This window comes from Herpailurus yagouaroundi, unplaced genomic scaffold (assembly GCF_014898765.1).
Source record: "Herpailurus yagouaroundi ecotype Mexico unplaced genomic scaffold, PumYag 214, whole genome shotgun sequence".
NCBI classification, from domain to species: Eukaryota; Metazoa; Chordata; class Mammalia; order Carnivora; family Felidae; genus Herpailurus; species Herpailurus yagouaroundi.
In genome coordinates, this window is record NW_024412445.1 from 2,673,134 (window position 1) to 2,687,023 (window position 13,890).

Sequence of the window (13,890 nt, forward strand, 5' to 3'; positions counted from 1 at the left end):
GGCTGAAGTCGGACGCTTAACCGACTGCGCCACCCAGGCGCCCCTTCTTTGTTTTTTTTTTAAATTATTTATTATTATTTTGTTTTAATGTTTGTTTATTTTCGAGAGAGAGAGAGAGAGAGACAGAGTGTGGGCAGGGGAGGGGCAGAGAGACAGGGAGACACAGAATCTGAATCAGGCGTCAGCACAGAGTCCAATGCGGGGTTCAAATCCACGAGCCATGAGATCATGACCTGAGCCGAAGTCAGACACTTAACCGACTGAGCCACCCAGGTGCCCTTGTTGTTTTTAAATTTTAAAAAAATGTTTGCTTATTTTAAGAGAGAGAGAGAGATAGAGCGTGAACTGGGGAGGGACAGAGAGAGGGAGAGACAGAATCCCAGGCAGACTCTGCGTTGCCAGCGCAGAGCCCAATGTGGGGCTCCATCTCACAAACTGTGAGATCATGGCCTGAGCTGAAATCAAGAGTCGGATGCTTAACCAGCTGAGCCATCCAGGAGACCCTGGTTGAGTCTGTTTTGGACACCTTGAACAGGTGCAACATGAATGTTTAGTATGTGAGTGTTGAACAAAAAGCAATTGCTTTTCAATATAAAGCCAAAAAAGTAACAGCACCAAAAAAACAAAAACAAAAACAAAAAAGTAGGAGAGTGAGAGAACTCATCCATTTCTATCTCTTGGCCCCCAGCTAACTCATTGGCCAACATAAAGATTTGCAAAGGCTTTCTTAGAGAGGGAATTTTGGACTCTGTTGGAGAGGGGTTTGGAAGTCCCAGGTCAAGGTGGCAATGGATTTAGGCCAACTGGGTGGATGGTTGCTATTTGGTCTTGAGTCAGGCTTTGTTTGGACCTTCTCTTATTGCAGGGTTTACAGCTAGGACCTCATAATACTTCTGGGAAAGTCCCCTCTTCTGAGAGGCTGACATCCAGAGATCCAAGCACGCCCCAAAGAGACACAATAGAATTTCACGCTCTAGGCAAAGCCCTTTGTTTCCAAAGACCGAGCAGCAGACTAATTACACGCTTTGCTTCAGCTTCCTTGATATTCTAAACTTGTTATGATGTTTTCCTCCGTGAGTCTCATGACTACCTTCTTCCTGGTAAGAGCCTCCTTCCTTCTTGATTCATCAGCAATTGTGCTTTTTGTACACGGGCGTTTGGTTCTTTGTGGTTTTCAGTTGTAACCGAAACCACACACTGCCCGACTAAGCCTGAGGATTTAAAAATGGGTTTCATTAGGCTCCGCTCATAAAACGTTCTGTTCAAGTAAGATGGGAAAGTGTTTATTTCATCCACAGGCCTGAGGTTGATTCAGGTTCCCTTGAAAACTAGTCCAAGGAGACCGGGCAACAGACTGTGCACAACGTGACCTACCTCACTGGTTGGTGGAAGGCTAAAATAACGGATGAGCACGAGCTTGCAGACGGTCCAGGGCTATGCCGACAAAGGGTGTGAGGACAGGGCCTGGTCGTCCGCACACGTGCATCCCCGGGGGGAACCGCACTCTTGGGATGTGTATGCATACATCTGCTCCATCCTGCCAGGCAGGGACTCGGCCGTGGGTGTTCACTGCTGTTCCTCAGTGCCTGACACTTCGACCCACTCCCTGATGAATGAATGGATGAATGGATGGATGGATGGATGGATGAGTGCACTTTTTTAAAAAACTTTTTTTATGTTTATTTATTTTTTGAGAGAGAGAGAGAGAGGGAGAGAGAGAGAGAGAATCCCAAACGGGTGCCACACTGTCAGCACAGAGCCCAACGTGGGGCTCGAACCCACGAACCTCGAGATCATGACCTAAGCAGAAATCAAGAGTGGGAGGCTTAATCAACTGAGCCACCCAGGCACCCCTCCTTTTCTTTTAGAGAGAGAGAGAGAGAGTGAGAGCAGAGGAGAGGGACGGAGAGAGAGAGAGGGACAGAGAGAGAGAGAGAATCTTAAGCAGTCTCCACACTGTCAGCACAGAGCCCGACTTGGGGCTCCAACCCACCAACCTGAAGATCATGACTTGAGTTAATATCAAGAGTCACAGACTCCACCCACTGAGCCCCCCAGGAGCCCCTGAGTGCACTTATTTTCACTGCTCAGTGGACAGCAATTGAACGATACATTCTCCTGTATTTTTGCATGACTTCCGGTTTCTTTTTTCTCATTCACAAAATAACATAAGCATTCTTGGGCACACATCTTGATTCATGTATGTAATTACGTACTAGCTCGAACCCTTTTCATAGGCTCAAACCAGTGTAATAAGATAAATTAATATGCTTCAACTTATTATATAGTTGTTGAAATATATGGGTCATAGAATGTGCACCTTCCACTTTGTTAATGTTGTCGGGCTGTTTTCTAAAGTTTCTGTGGATCCGTGTCCCCACCGACACTTGGTGGTGTCAGAAGTTTTACTTTTTTCTGAACTGGTGGGTGTAAAATGGTATTTTGTTGGGGTTTAATTTGCATCTTCCTAATTACTTCCTACTGCTGAGACCGAGCACCCTGTCGTGTGTGTTATGGGGTGTTCCTAATTTGCTCCTCTCTGCTCTTATCCTTTGAGTATTTTCTATGGGGTAATCAATCTCCCCACTGATTTGTAGGAATGTGTATATATTCTGGAATGTCAATTACATATGTTGAAACAGATTCTCCAAGTCTGTGGCTGGCTGCTAGGTGGCTCAGTCCATTAAGTGTCTGACTCCGGCTCAGGTTATGATTTCGTGGTTCGTGGGTTTGAGTCCCGCGTCGGACTCTGTGCTGACAGCTTGGAGCCTGGAGCCTGTTTCGGATTCTGTGTCTCCCTCTGTCTCTGCCCTTCCCCTGCTCGTGCGCTGTCTCTTTCTCAAAAATAAACATTAAAAAATTTTGTTATATAAATGACACTTCTAAAAAAATAGCTTTTCTGAAGAATAGAGATTTTAATTTTAATATGGCTTAATTTCCCTTTGTTGTTCATGCTTTTTTCTGTCGTGTTTAAGACCACCAAGACATGAAGAAGGTGCGCCATGTATTCTTATAAACATCTTAAAGTTTCTTTTTCTCACTTTTAGAGCTTTGTATAAAATGAGAGCTCAGGATCGGATACCTCCCTGCCTCTGGTCCCCGACTCTGCAGATCACCCATGACCTGGTTGTTTGTTGAGTAGCAACTTTTTCTGCCATTGGTCCGCTGACCACCTTCTTCCTCTATCAGGTTTCCAAATATGCCAAGTTCTGTTCCAGGGCTCTCTTTGCCTCTCCTCAGGTCAGTTTCTGTATCGCTGAACTGACAGTACGCTGTGTCTTCCCATCTTAATTTTATTGGAAGTTTTGATACGTGAGAGGACAAATCCCTTCAAGCCGTTGATGAAAATTGTCTTGGATATTGACCTTTGATCTCCCGGGTACATTCCCGAACCAGCTTATTAAAATCGACACCTGCCAAATCAAAATGCAACAGGAAAAACTTGTCGGGATTCCACTGGAATTGCGTTGAGCCCATGGACTAGCTTGGGTAGAATGAACCCCTTGGTGATATTGACATTGCTTGTGCGTCGCACGTGCTCTGTTTGTTTACCCGGTTCTCTCTGGTGTCTTTCAATAAAGTTTCACAATTTCCTTCATGAAAGAATTGCACGTATTTTGGGAAGATTTTCTTCCCTAGGTGTTTTATACTTTTGTCAAAACTATAAACGGCATCTTATTTAAAAAGTACTATTTCAAAAAAATGTATTTTTCTAAGTAATTCTTACCGGTGTAGGGAATTATTGAGAGACAGGTATTGAATTTTCTTGGATGAAAGTAAATTCGTGATTGCCTTTTTTTCCTAAGCTTTTATTTTTGAGTAATCTGTACTCAGCGTGGAGCTCTGAGATCAAGAGTCACAAGCTCCACCAACTAAGCCAGCCAGGCGCCCCTCTAATTTTCTCTCTCTGTTTCTATCACTTATTGGTTTCTATTTTCTTGAGGACGTTTAATAAGTTTATAAATGCCTCTAATTATTGCATCTTCCTCTCCTCTCACTTCTCTTATTACGTTATGATCCTTTCTATATATGATGGTTCTTTTTCTTAAGCCTCTTGTCTGAATCTAAAGATATTTAATCATCTTCTGGTTTCTTGCTCTTGCTGAGTCCCTTGCAAGTCTGACCATTCCTTTGACATGGTGTGGCTTTATTTCTTGAATTGCTTTTGAGATCTTTTCTTTGACTTAATTGTGCTGAAGTTTTTGGGTTTTTTAAATAACTTTTTTAATACTTTTGAGAGAGAGAGAGAGACAGAGACAGAGAGACAGAGAGAGACAGGGCACAAGTTGGGGAGGGGCAGAGAAGAGAGAGGCAGACACAGAATCCCAAGCAGGCTCCAGGCTCCGAGCTGTCGGCACAGAGCCTGACACGGGGCTTGAACCCAGGAACCGTGAGATCATGACCTGAGCCGAAGACAGACACTTCGCACTGTGCTGAAGTTTTTAATGTGGATTTATGTTTCCTGGTAAATGTTATATTTCCATTATCAATGAATCTCTGTCATCGTATGTTCTGGAGAATTCTCAGGCATTCGTTATTTAAATATTGCCCTACCTGCCTCTCCTCCATTCCCCTTGAGGGGACTTTCCTTTATAACTAAATCTTACACTTAAAGATTCAACTTATGATTCTCTCTTCTCTTTGATTTATTTTTTGTCACTCTCCTCGCCCCAGCTCTCTGGAGATTTCTTTCTGGAAGTCCAGCCATGCAGTAAGAACTGTGTTCTCCTAGCAGGAGTCCTGTAGTTTCTAGCTGACGTGCTACCAGAATCAGAGGTGACATCACTGGGTATTAAACTTTGCCCATTATGGGGCGCCTGGGTGGCGCAGTCGGTTAAGCGTCCGACTTCAGCCAGGTCACGATCTCGCGGTCCGGGAGTTCGAGCCCCGCGTCAGGCTCTGGGCTGATGGCTCAGAGCCTGGAGCCTGTTTCCGATTCTGTGTCTCCCTCTCTCTCTGCCCCTCCCCCGTTCATGCTCTGTCTCTCTCTGTCCCAAAAATAAATAAACGTTGAAAAAAAAAAAATAAACTTTGCCCCATTTTTTATTTTGGCCGGATGTCATTGCCCAGATTTCCCCCTTGGGTTTCATGGACTAGGGCTTCACATAATCAGATGAAAAGAATCCAAAGTCGTAGAACAATTTGCCCCAAACTGGATGGAGTGAATATGGTATAAAACACTGGTTGGCTCAGTCGGTTAAGCGTCTGACTCTTGATCTTGGCTCAGGTTAATAAATGATCTGTGTTCTTTACGATTGAGAATATTCATATGTTGCTTTTCATTTAAGGGCCATTTTGGTTGGTTATCATATTTTTATCACACTTTCTTTCTCTTTGAACTTTGTAAATACTGATGCGTCGGCATCCAGCGCTGAATGTTGCGAAGATATATTTGAGGCTGGACTGATTTTTCCCCCTCCTTTCAGTGAGTTGCCTTTTTTCTCCCCTTCTGGAGACCTGTGCAAATCTTCCTTTATCTTTGGGGCTCGATAGCCATAGCTCAGCTATAGCTTATTTTTCCCCCCTGAAATACAACATATTCTTTTGGTCTTCAGAACAACTCTTCTCTATTCCCGGGAAGTTCTGTGTTCTATCTCTGAGCATGTTGTTTGTTGTATTTGTCGGATGCTTTTCTGTGTTTATGGTTCTACCTTTAAAAATGTTTTAAAGAAAATCCCCGTTGTGATCTCAGACTGTTCCTCTGATGCAGAAATTCAAATTCAACCAGCGTCTGCTCTCTGTGTAGTTTCTAGGTCTAAATTTTGGATTTCCACAATCATCATTCTGTTATTGTTGTGCTTTCCTTACATCTGCAACCTCTCTTTTTCATTTACCATCCTTTTTTTTCTTTTGAGCTCTTTTTTTCCGAAAGTTTGCTCTTACTAAATTGTTTTTCTTTACGAAGCAGTTGTAAAGAAATTTCATGTTCTTTGGGTTGTTTCTTTTCCAGTCGTGCTTTATGACTTTGGTTTGCGTGTTTGGGTGAGTCCCTCCGGAATGCTTAGACAGCTTTCTTTTGTCTAATCTGATTTCTTTTGCGCTTTCTTTTAATCTGATTCGTTCTGGGAGGGCTCAGCCGGGTGTTGTGTTTTTCTGGACTCTCTTGTCGATAGATCTGAGACCAGTCTGATTTCTCCTTCAAACCCCAGTGCGGTCCCTGAGCTTACCCTATATATGCTGATTGCCAACAGCAGGGGGGGGGGGGTGGTGGGGATGAGGGAGGACTCACATCCCCAAGGCAGGAGATGCAGACATTATTACCCTTGCTGGGCTCTGGGCTCTGGGCTCCGCTTTGGAATTTTCTCCAGTGTTTTATTTTTATAGTTTTCATTTAAAAGTTTTTTTTTTTTTTAATTTTTCATTTATTTTGAGAGAGAGAGAGAGAGAGAGATAGGGTGCAAACAGGGGAGGGGCAAAGAGAGAAGGAGAGAGAGAATCCCAAGCAGGCTCTGCTGTCAGGACAGACCCTCATCCGGGGCTTGATCTCACGAACCGTGAGATCATGACCTGAGCCGAGATCAAGAGTCGGATGTTTAACCAACTGAGCCCCCCTGGGTTCCCCTTCGTCCAGTATTTTTTTTTTTTTAATTTTTTTTTTTTTCCAACGTTTTATTTATTTTTGGGACAGAGAGAGACAGAGCATGAACGGGGGAGGGGCAGAGAGAGAGGGAGACACAGAATCGGAAACAGGCTCCAGGCTCCGAGCCATCAGCCCAGAGCCCGACGCGGGGCTCGAACTCACGGACCGCGAGATCGTGACCTGGCTGAAGTCGGACGCTTAACCGACTGCGCCACCCAGGCGCCCCTCGTCCAGTATTTTATAGCATACTCACTCCATCCAATTTCGGGGAAGTTGTTCTCCAACAGACTCAGACTCCTTGCTCACTTCTCTGTGTTTCGTTTATTGCTCGCAGCTTTCTCTGACTCCTGCGGGAAGAAAGAGGGAGGTGATGCCTTCAGGGCTCTCACCCCGCAGATGCAGGCGCTGGGGAGGCCCCCCAGGATGACAGGTTTGGAGCTGCTGGGCTGAGTTAGGACTGAACTTGCTTGATCTGCTCTAGAGACCTGTTTCTTGGCATTTTTGTGGCTTTCATCTTATATAAAGACAAGTTGGCTCTCTTTCTCCTCCACCTTCTTTTCTTTGTCTCGTCTCATTCTGTCTGGAAGAAGAAAAAGTCTGTAAGGAGACACCAATGTTTTACCCGAGAGCCGTTGACGTATGTATTTCTGTGTGTGTGCTGTGAAAGTCTCCGCCAAATGCTGCTGCATCTCAGCTGTGTTTTTAGGAACCAAGGAGGGGCACTCATTGAGGTCATGGGGAGGGCGACTGTGGAATCTGGGGTGCAGAACTGAATACTTTTTCCATTCCCTGGTGGGAGCTCCCCTGCTGTGTGGGCACCTGATCCAGTGGCTGCTGTTTTGTGAGCCCAGGTGATTCTCCCAGCCGATTCTTTTTTTTCTTTTCTTTCTTTCTTTTTTAATGTTTATTTTTGAGAGAGCGCAAGCAGGGGAGGGGCAGAGACAGAGGGGGACAGAGGATCCAAAGCAGGTTCTGTGCTGACAGCAAAAAACCCGATGCGGGGCTCGAACTCACGAACTGCGAGATCATGACCGGAGCCAAAGTCGGATGCCCAGCTGACTGAGTCCCCCAGGAGCTCCAAGCTGATTAATTTCTTGAGAGCACAGCATCTTGTAGCATCTGCTCCGGGCTGCCTTAGGGGACAGCATGGGTGCTGTCTGTTCTCGGCCCTTCCAGTGCGGGGAAGCCCCTCATGGGGGCCCCGCGGTGTGGGCGATGGGGGAAGCATTCCCAGTTAGCAAGCAGGGGATCAAAAATGTCAGGTAAGACTCCAGGACAATGAGGACACATGAGAAGGAAACCAGGGTACAAAAATATGGTGAGAAAGAGCCTCTGAGCGCCTCTGGGAGAGAGTCTTGTGAAAGGAGGTGATTCACTGGCTCACAATGGGCAGTGACACAGCAGAACTGGGCGTTTTGATACTTGTCTTCTGAACGGAGTTATTTCACATTCGAACAATGGGAGATTTTTACCCTACCTGTGCTTTTTGGAGTAGCTGGTGATTAGCTTACAAATAAAAAACTAACATACTATTTTCTTTAACGTTTATTTATTTTTGAAAGAGAGAGAGAGAGAGAGAGAGAGCAGGGGAGGGTCAGAGAGAGAGAGAGAGACATAGGCTGCACAGAGCCTGTGCAGAGCCTGACTTGGGGCTAGAACTCACGAACCATGAGATCATGACCTGAGCCGAAGTCGGATGCTTAACTGACTCAACCACCCAGGCGCCCCCTGAGATACTATTTTTTAAAGTGTAACTGGGGTTCTGTTTCAGTTCAAGATCTTTAAGAAATTGCTAGATTATACGACGTAGAGTTTTGCTTTTTTAACGATGTTATTTCCATTTGAAACTGGAGATTTTCCACTGAAGTGAGGACTGGACAGGTAAATTCTTATAGCTTCACAGCTGCCACTGCCTATTTTAACTTGGCCATGATAAGGGTCCCTTGAATGATGATCATTCATTCATTATGTGTAGGAACAAGAATCCAGATGCTATAAATCAAAAGACTGATGAATTGATTGCATCAAAGATTTTGACAATTAAAAGGCAAATAAGACACTGGAGAAAATATTTGCTTAAATACTTTAAGCCAACAAAGGACCAATGAAGAAATTCCTTAACTCAAAAAGAAAATAGGAGACAATGATTTGCAGACCAGTAAAAAAAAAAAAAAAAAAAAAAAAACCAGACAGAAAGAAAAAAAGTACGTAAAGTGGGTTTTAAAATAGTAAGATGCCCTCTTTTCTTTAAAAATTTTTTAAAATGTTTTTAAGTTTATTTTTGAGAGAGACAGACAGACAGACCACAAGCAGGGGAGGGGCAGAGAGAGAGGGAGACACAAAATCCAAAGCAGATTCCAGGCTCTGAGTTGTCAGCACAGAGCCTGACTCGGGGCTTGAACTCACGAACTGTGAGATCATGACCTGAGCTGAAGTTGGACGCTTAACTGACTGAGCCACCCAGGTGTCCACTCTTTTTAAGTTAATTTATTTCTTTTGTGGAGGGGGGAGGGGCAGAGAGAGAGGAAGAGAAAATCCCAAGCAGGTTCCACACTCTCAGTGCAGAGCCAAATGCGGGGCTCAAACCCACAAACCGCGAGATCATGACCTGAGTCCAAATCAAGAGTCAGACCACTGAGCCACCCAGGCACCCCAGTAAGACATCCTCTTTAGTGTAAAACCGTGTATCCTCCTATCCTCCTAGAGTGTAAATTTCTGTTCGTGCATTATTGAATGCCTAGCCTGTTTTGTGTCTGACTGAACACTTTTGTATCATATATATATTTATATGTAATAGAAAAACGTGCACAGGGAGGAATAGGGAGTGAATGGACAAGGAATTATTGTAGATTTGACTTATGAAAAATGCTTGACCTTAATAATTAAAGAAAAACATTTTTTGCATATCACTTTGACAAAATAATGACAGAAATTTGAAGGTTTGTTAATCTCAGGAGAGTGTGTTTGGAGGGTGCGTTTTGTATGATTAGAAATCATACACACTTTGACTCAAGAATCTCATTTGCAACGACACTTCGTAAGCATACTTACAACAGTCAGCCAAATATGTACAGAAACCTCATGATAGCAATGGCCCCAAACAGAAAACCTTGCACGTTTCCATGAACTAGGTGATTGGTTGAATAAATTACATTCTACAGTAGATTATCATGTTCTCTTTAAAAACAATGAGATAGTTCTATAAGTGCTGATATGAAAAACTGTTTCCAAAAACATTAGTTAGGCTTATATATACTTTAAAAAAAATGAATTCAGAAAGCTGTTGAGGGGAGCTGAGGTGGCTTAGCATCCAACATCGGTTAAGCATCCAACTTCAGCTCAGGTCATGATCTCATGGTTTATGAGTTCGAGCCCCGCATCGGGCTCTGTGCTGACAGCTCAGAGCCTGGAGCCTGCTTCCGATTCTGTGTCTCCCTCTCTCTGCCCCTCCCCTGCTCACACTCTCTCTCTCTCTCTTCAAAAATAAAATAAACTTAAAAAAAATTTTTTTTTAAAAAGAAAGCAATTGAGATAATTTATCCTTTGGGAGAATGGCTGTATTCTTTCTGTACTTTTTAAATTTCCTAACCATGCATATATGTAATTACTTATAATATCGAGAGTTCTTATACGTACGAGTCTTGGGTCTATGGACCATTATCTGTCTTCTTTATACCTCTCTGTCTTAAAAAATGGCTATCATATGCTATTTAAAAATTTTTTTAAACAGAAAGTTAATTATGTATTTCTTCTTTTTTTCAAAGTATATTTATTTTGAGAGAGAAAGAATATATTTATTTATTTTGAGAGAGAGAGAATATATTTGTTTATTTTGAGAGAGAGAGAAAGCAGGCGAGCAGGGGAGGGGCAGAGAGGGAGGGAGGGAGAGAATCCCAAGCAGACTCCGTGCTGTCAGCACGGAGATCATGACCTGTGAGATCATGACCTGAGCCGAAATCAAGAGTCTGACGCTTAACTGACTGAGCCACCCGGGTGCGCCTATATTTATTCTTCTTAACGGCATCAAGTCATTGCTGAATTTGTGGCATGTTTTCTGTTTTGCACATTTAGTTTCAGCCGGAACTAGTTATGGAACCTTCCCACACCACACCCCTACTCCCATACTTGAAGAAATGATTATTTGTTGTAGAGAATGAGCTAGATGACTTGAATTGGTGGTCTTCTGAGTGTTCCCGACCTCTCTGGCTGTTTTAATCTCCATCCTTTGAGTAGAGGTTGGCCTCCTGCAGACATTTGCCCCATTATAAAGATGTATGATATTGGATTTCCGCACTCGGTCAGGGAACTTTCCATAATGATGCACTTTCTGGCACAAGAAATATTACATCATGAAGTCTTTCAAAAGCGGTGATTTCTTTTCTTTAACTACAGCGGGGATCGAAACCTTTCCACCTGTGTTTTGTCTTTATGGCTTCAGGCCACATACACCCTCCTGGCCGCATTTCGATGCCATTTCCTTACAGGGAAGAATTGTGAAGGGCAGTTCAAAGAGCAAAGGAACCAAAGAGGCGAAAAGTTTGTTTTAGCTCAAAGCATTATAACTGGGAGTCTAAAAAAAAACCCATCTTTAGTGTTAGGCTGGGTACCCCTACCTCCCTAACCTGCAGATTTTAGGTTTTTGTTCATGCATTATTGAGTGCCTAACCTGTTTGGTGTGTGGTTATAAACTCTTGTCTTTGTGGAATGATACGAGTGGAAGTCTACAGAACATGATCCCCCATAAAACCACAGAAGAATGAGGACAAAAAGAATAATCTGGGGGCACCTGAGTGGCTCAGTTGGTTAAGCGTCTAACTTCAGCTCAGGTCACGATTTCATGGTTTGTGGGTTTGAGCCCCACTTCGGGCTCTGTGCTGACAGCTTGGAGCCTGGAACCTGCTGCAGATTCTGTCTCTCTCTCTCTCTCTCTCTCTGCCCCTCCCCTACTCACGCTCTGTCTCTCTCTGTCTCTCAAAAATAAAACAATGTAAAAAAAATATAATAATCTGGTGATAATTGAGGATAATTCTTTTCTTTTTTTATTATTTACTTATTTTGAGAGAGACAGAGATAGCATGAGTAGGGGAGGGGTAGACAGAGGCAGAGAGAGAATCCCAAGCAAGCTCCGCGCTGTCAGAACAGAGCCCGATGCAGGGCTCAAATTCTTGAACCATGAGATCATGACCTAAGCTGAAACCAAGAGTCCCAAGAGTTGGTGCTTAACCTACTGAACTACCCAGTGCCCTGAGGATTTTCCTCTTAATTAGTTTTTCACTGGGCTGAACCTTGGGTATTTCATTCTCAAATAATTAAATTCCATGCATCCATGGTAATTCCTTTGTCTTTTTTGACTGAGGACGCAAAGCTATGCGAATTACCATGATTGTTACATGTGGCTCTTTTGTTGTCTGTGTCAGGAGATTTGGCTCCAGTAATCTGACTTTCAGGAATTTGTTCCAGTCTTAAGAAAGTAATTCAAAAGAAGAATTATTTAGGCACAAACACTATTCACTGATGGAAGATATGGGAACCATGGTGTATCCATTTGGTAAGAATGTTATGCAACTGGTAAGGGACTAGGTATGAGCCTCGTGTGGCATCACCGGAAGATGCTCGAAAAATGAATGTCGATGTCTGTGCCCCCACCACCTCGGGGAAAATGCCTGTGTAAGTGGAAAGGCAGGAATGTTAAAGAAATTGGAAAAATTAAAATAGCTTGTTGGAAAGTGAGAAATATGAATGAAGTTTTTTATTGAATTTCTTTAATGTCATCAAGTCTGCCATAATTAGGAATGTGGAGGGGTGCCTGGGTGGCTCAGTCTGTTAAGCGTCCGACTTCAGCTCAGGTCATGATCTCACAGCTCGTGAGTTCAAGCCCCGTGTCGGGCTGTGTGCCAACAGCTCAGAGCCTGGAGCCTGCTTCGGATTCTGTGTCCCTCTCTCGCTCTGCCCCTCCCCTGCTCATGCTCTGTCTGTCTCTCCCTCTCTCTCAAGAATAAATAAACATTAAAAAAAATAATGTGGACAAAAAAGAAAGAAACAGAAAACAAGTGTTTTGGGAAACGTACAAGGAGGTGACAGTCGCGGGTCCAGATGATGAACGAACCGTGGACCCGTGGTTCAAATCAGGGTTCTCAGAGACGCTCAGTAAGGATGACAATAATCTCCTTTTTTTTTAATTAAAAAATTTTAAGTTTATTTATTCTTGAGAGAGAGAGAGCATGGTAGGGACAGAGAGAGAGGGAGAGAGAGAGAATCCCAAGCAGGCTCTGCACTGGTAGCGCGGAGCTCCATGAGGGACTCGAACCCACAATCCAAGAGATCACGACCTGAACCGAAACCAAGAGTTAGACACCCAACTGATTGAGCCACCCAAAGCCTTGACAATGACCTCCTTTAAGGGAGGCCTGAGTGAGCAGCAACCCATCCTGCAGGCAAGGGGGCTATTACAATGCTTTGCCATTTATTCAAACTCTAATTTTTTTTTTTCCCAACATCCTTCTTTAGGTCCTTTCTCTTGCTGAATTCTTTTGGCCATGTATCCTCTTCATGATTCTGACAGTGCTTCGTTTTCAAGAGCCTCCCAGACACAGAGACAATTGTGAGTGTCACTTTGGCTACACTTCTTGCATTATAGACCCTCTGGAGGAAGAAAATGCAGCTCTTTCCTCTGTTGTTTATAAACTGTGAGTTCTGAGTGGAATGAATGCATAAGGTTCACTGTGATACCACAACAGCTATATTTCCAGGGTATGTGTCAGTAAGCATCAATTTGTATTTTTTTCTGTTAAGAATCATATTCACACATACCTGTTCCATCTAGCATATAGATTTATTCTTCTAACTAAACTGCCTTTGTGAGAATAGGTTTAGATGCTATTATAGATATATAAAGAGTAGAAGAAGAGGTAAAAAGTGACAGATACACTTTAGTTTATCAACAAGATAGTGATGGCATTGGTGGTTATGGTGGTGCGGATGGTGCTGGTGATGATGGTGATGATGACGATGATGATAGTGACAGTGATGACAGCTATCATGGTGTCATAGTGATGACGATGGTGATGATGTTGTTGGTGGCAAAGATAGTGATGATGCTGATGATGATGGTGACGATGGTGACGAGGATGGTGATAGTAGTGATGACGGTGATGGTGATGATAGTGATGATGGTGGTGATAGTTATAATGGTGATGATGTTATTGTTGGTGGAGGTAGTGATGATGTTGGTGATGGTGATAATGGTGGTGATGATGGTAATGATGATGGTGATGATGGTGGTGATGATGATGATGGCAATGGGGATGGTG

General features: G+C 43.5%; 1 protein-coding gene across 1 annotated transcript in view; it reads left to right on the forward strand.

Annotated features, from left to right (window-relative positions):
• Positions 1 to 13,890, forward strand: part of ABCA13 (ATP binding cassette subfamily A member 13) — a 412,425-nt gene that overhangs the window by 11,718 nt on the left and 386,817 nt on the right. The window contains exon 2 of the mRNA XM_040455040.1: positions 13,088 to 13,181. Coding sequence (XP_040310974.1) covers positions 13,088 to 13,181 — 94 coding nt within the window. The remainder of the gene's footprint in view (positions 1 to 13,087; positions 13,182 to 13,890) is intronic.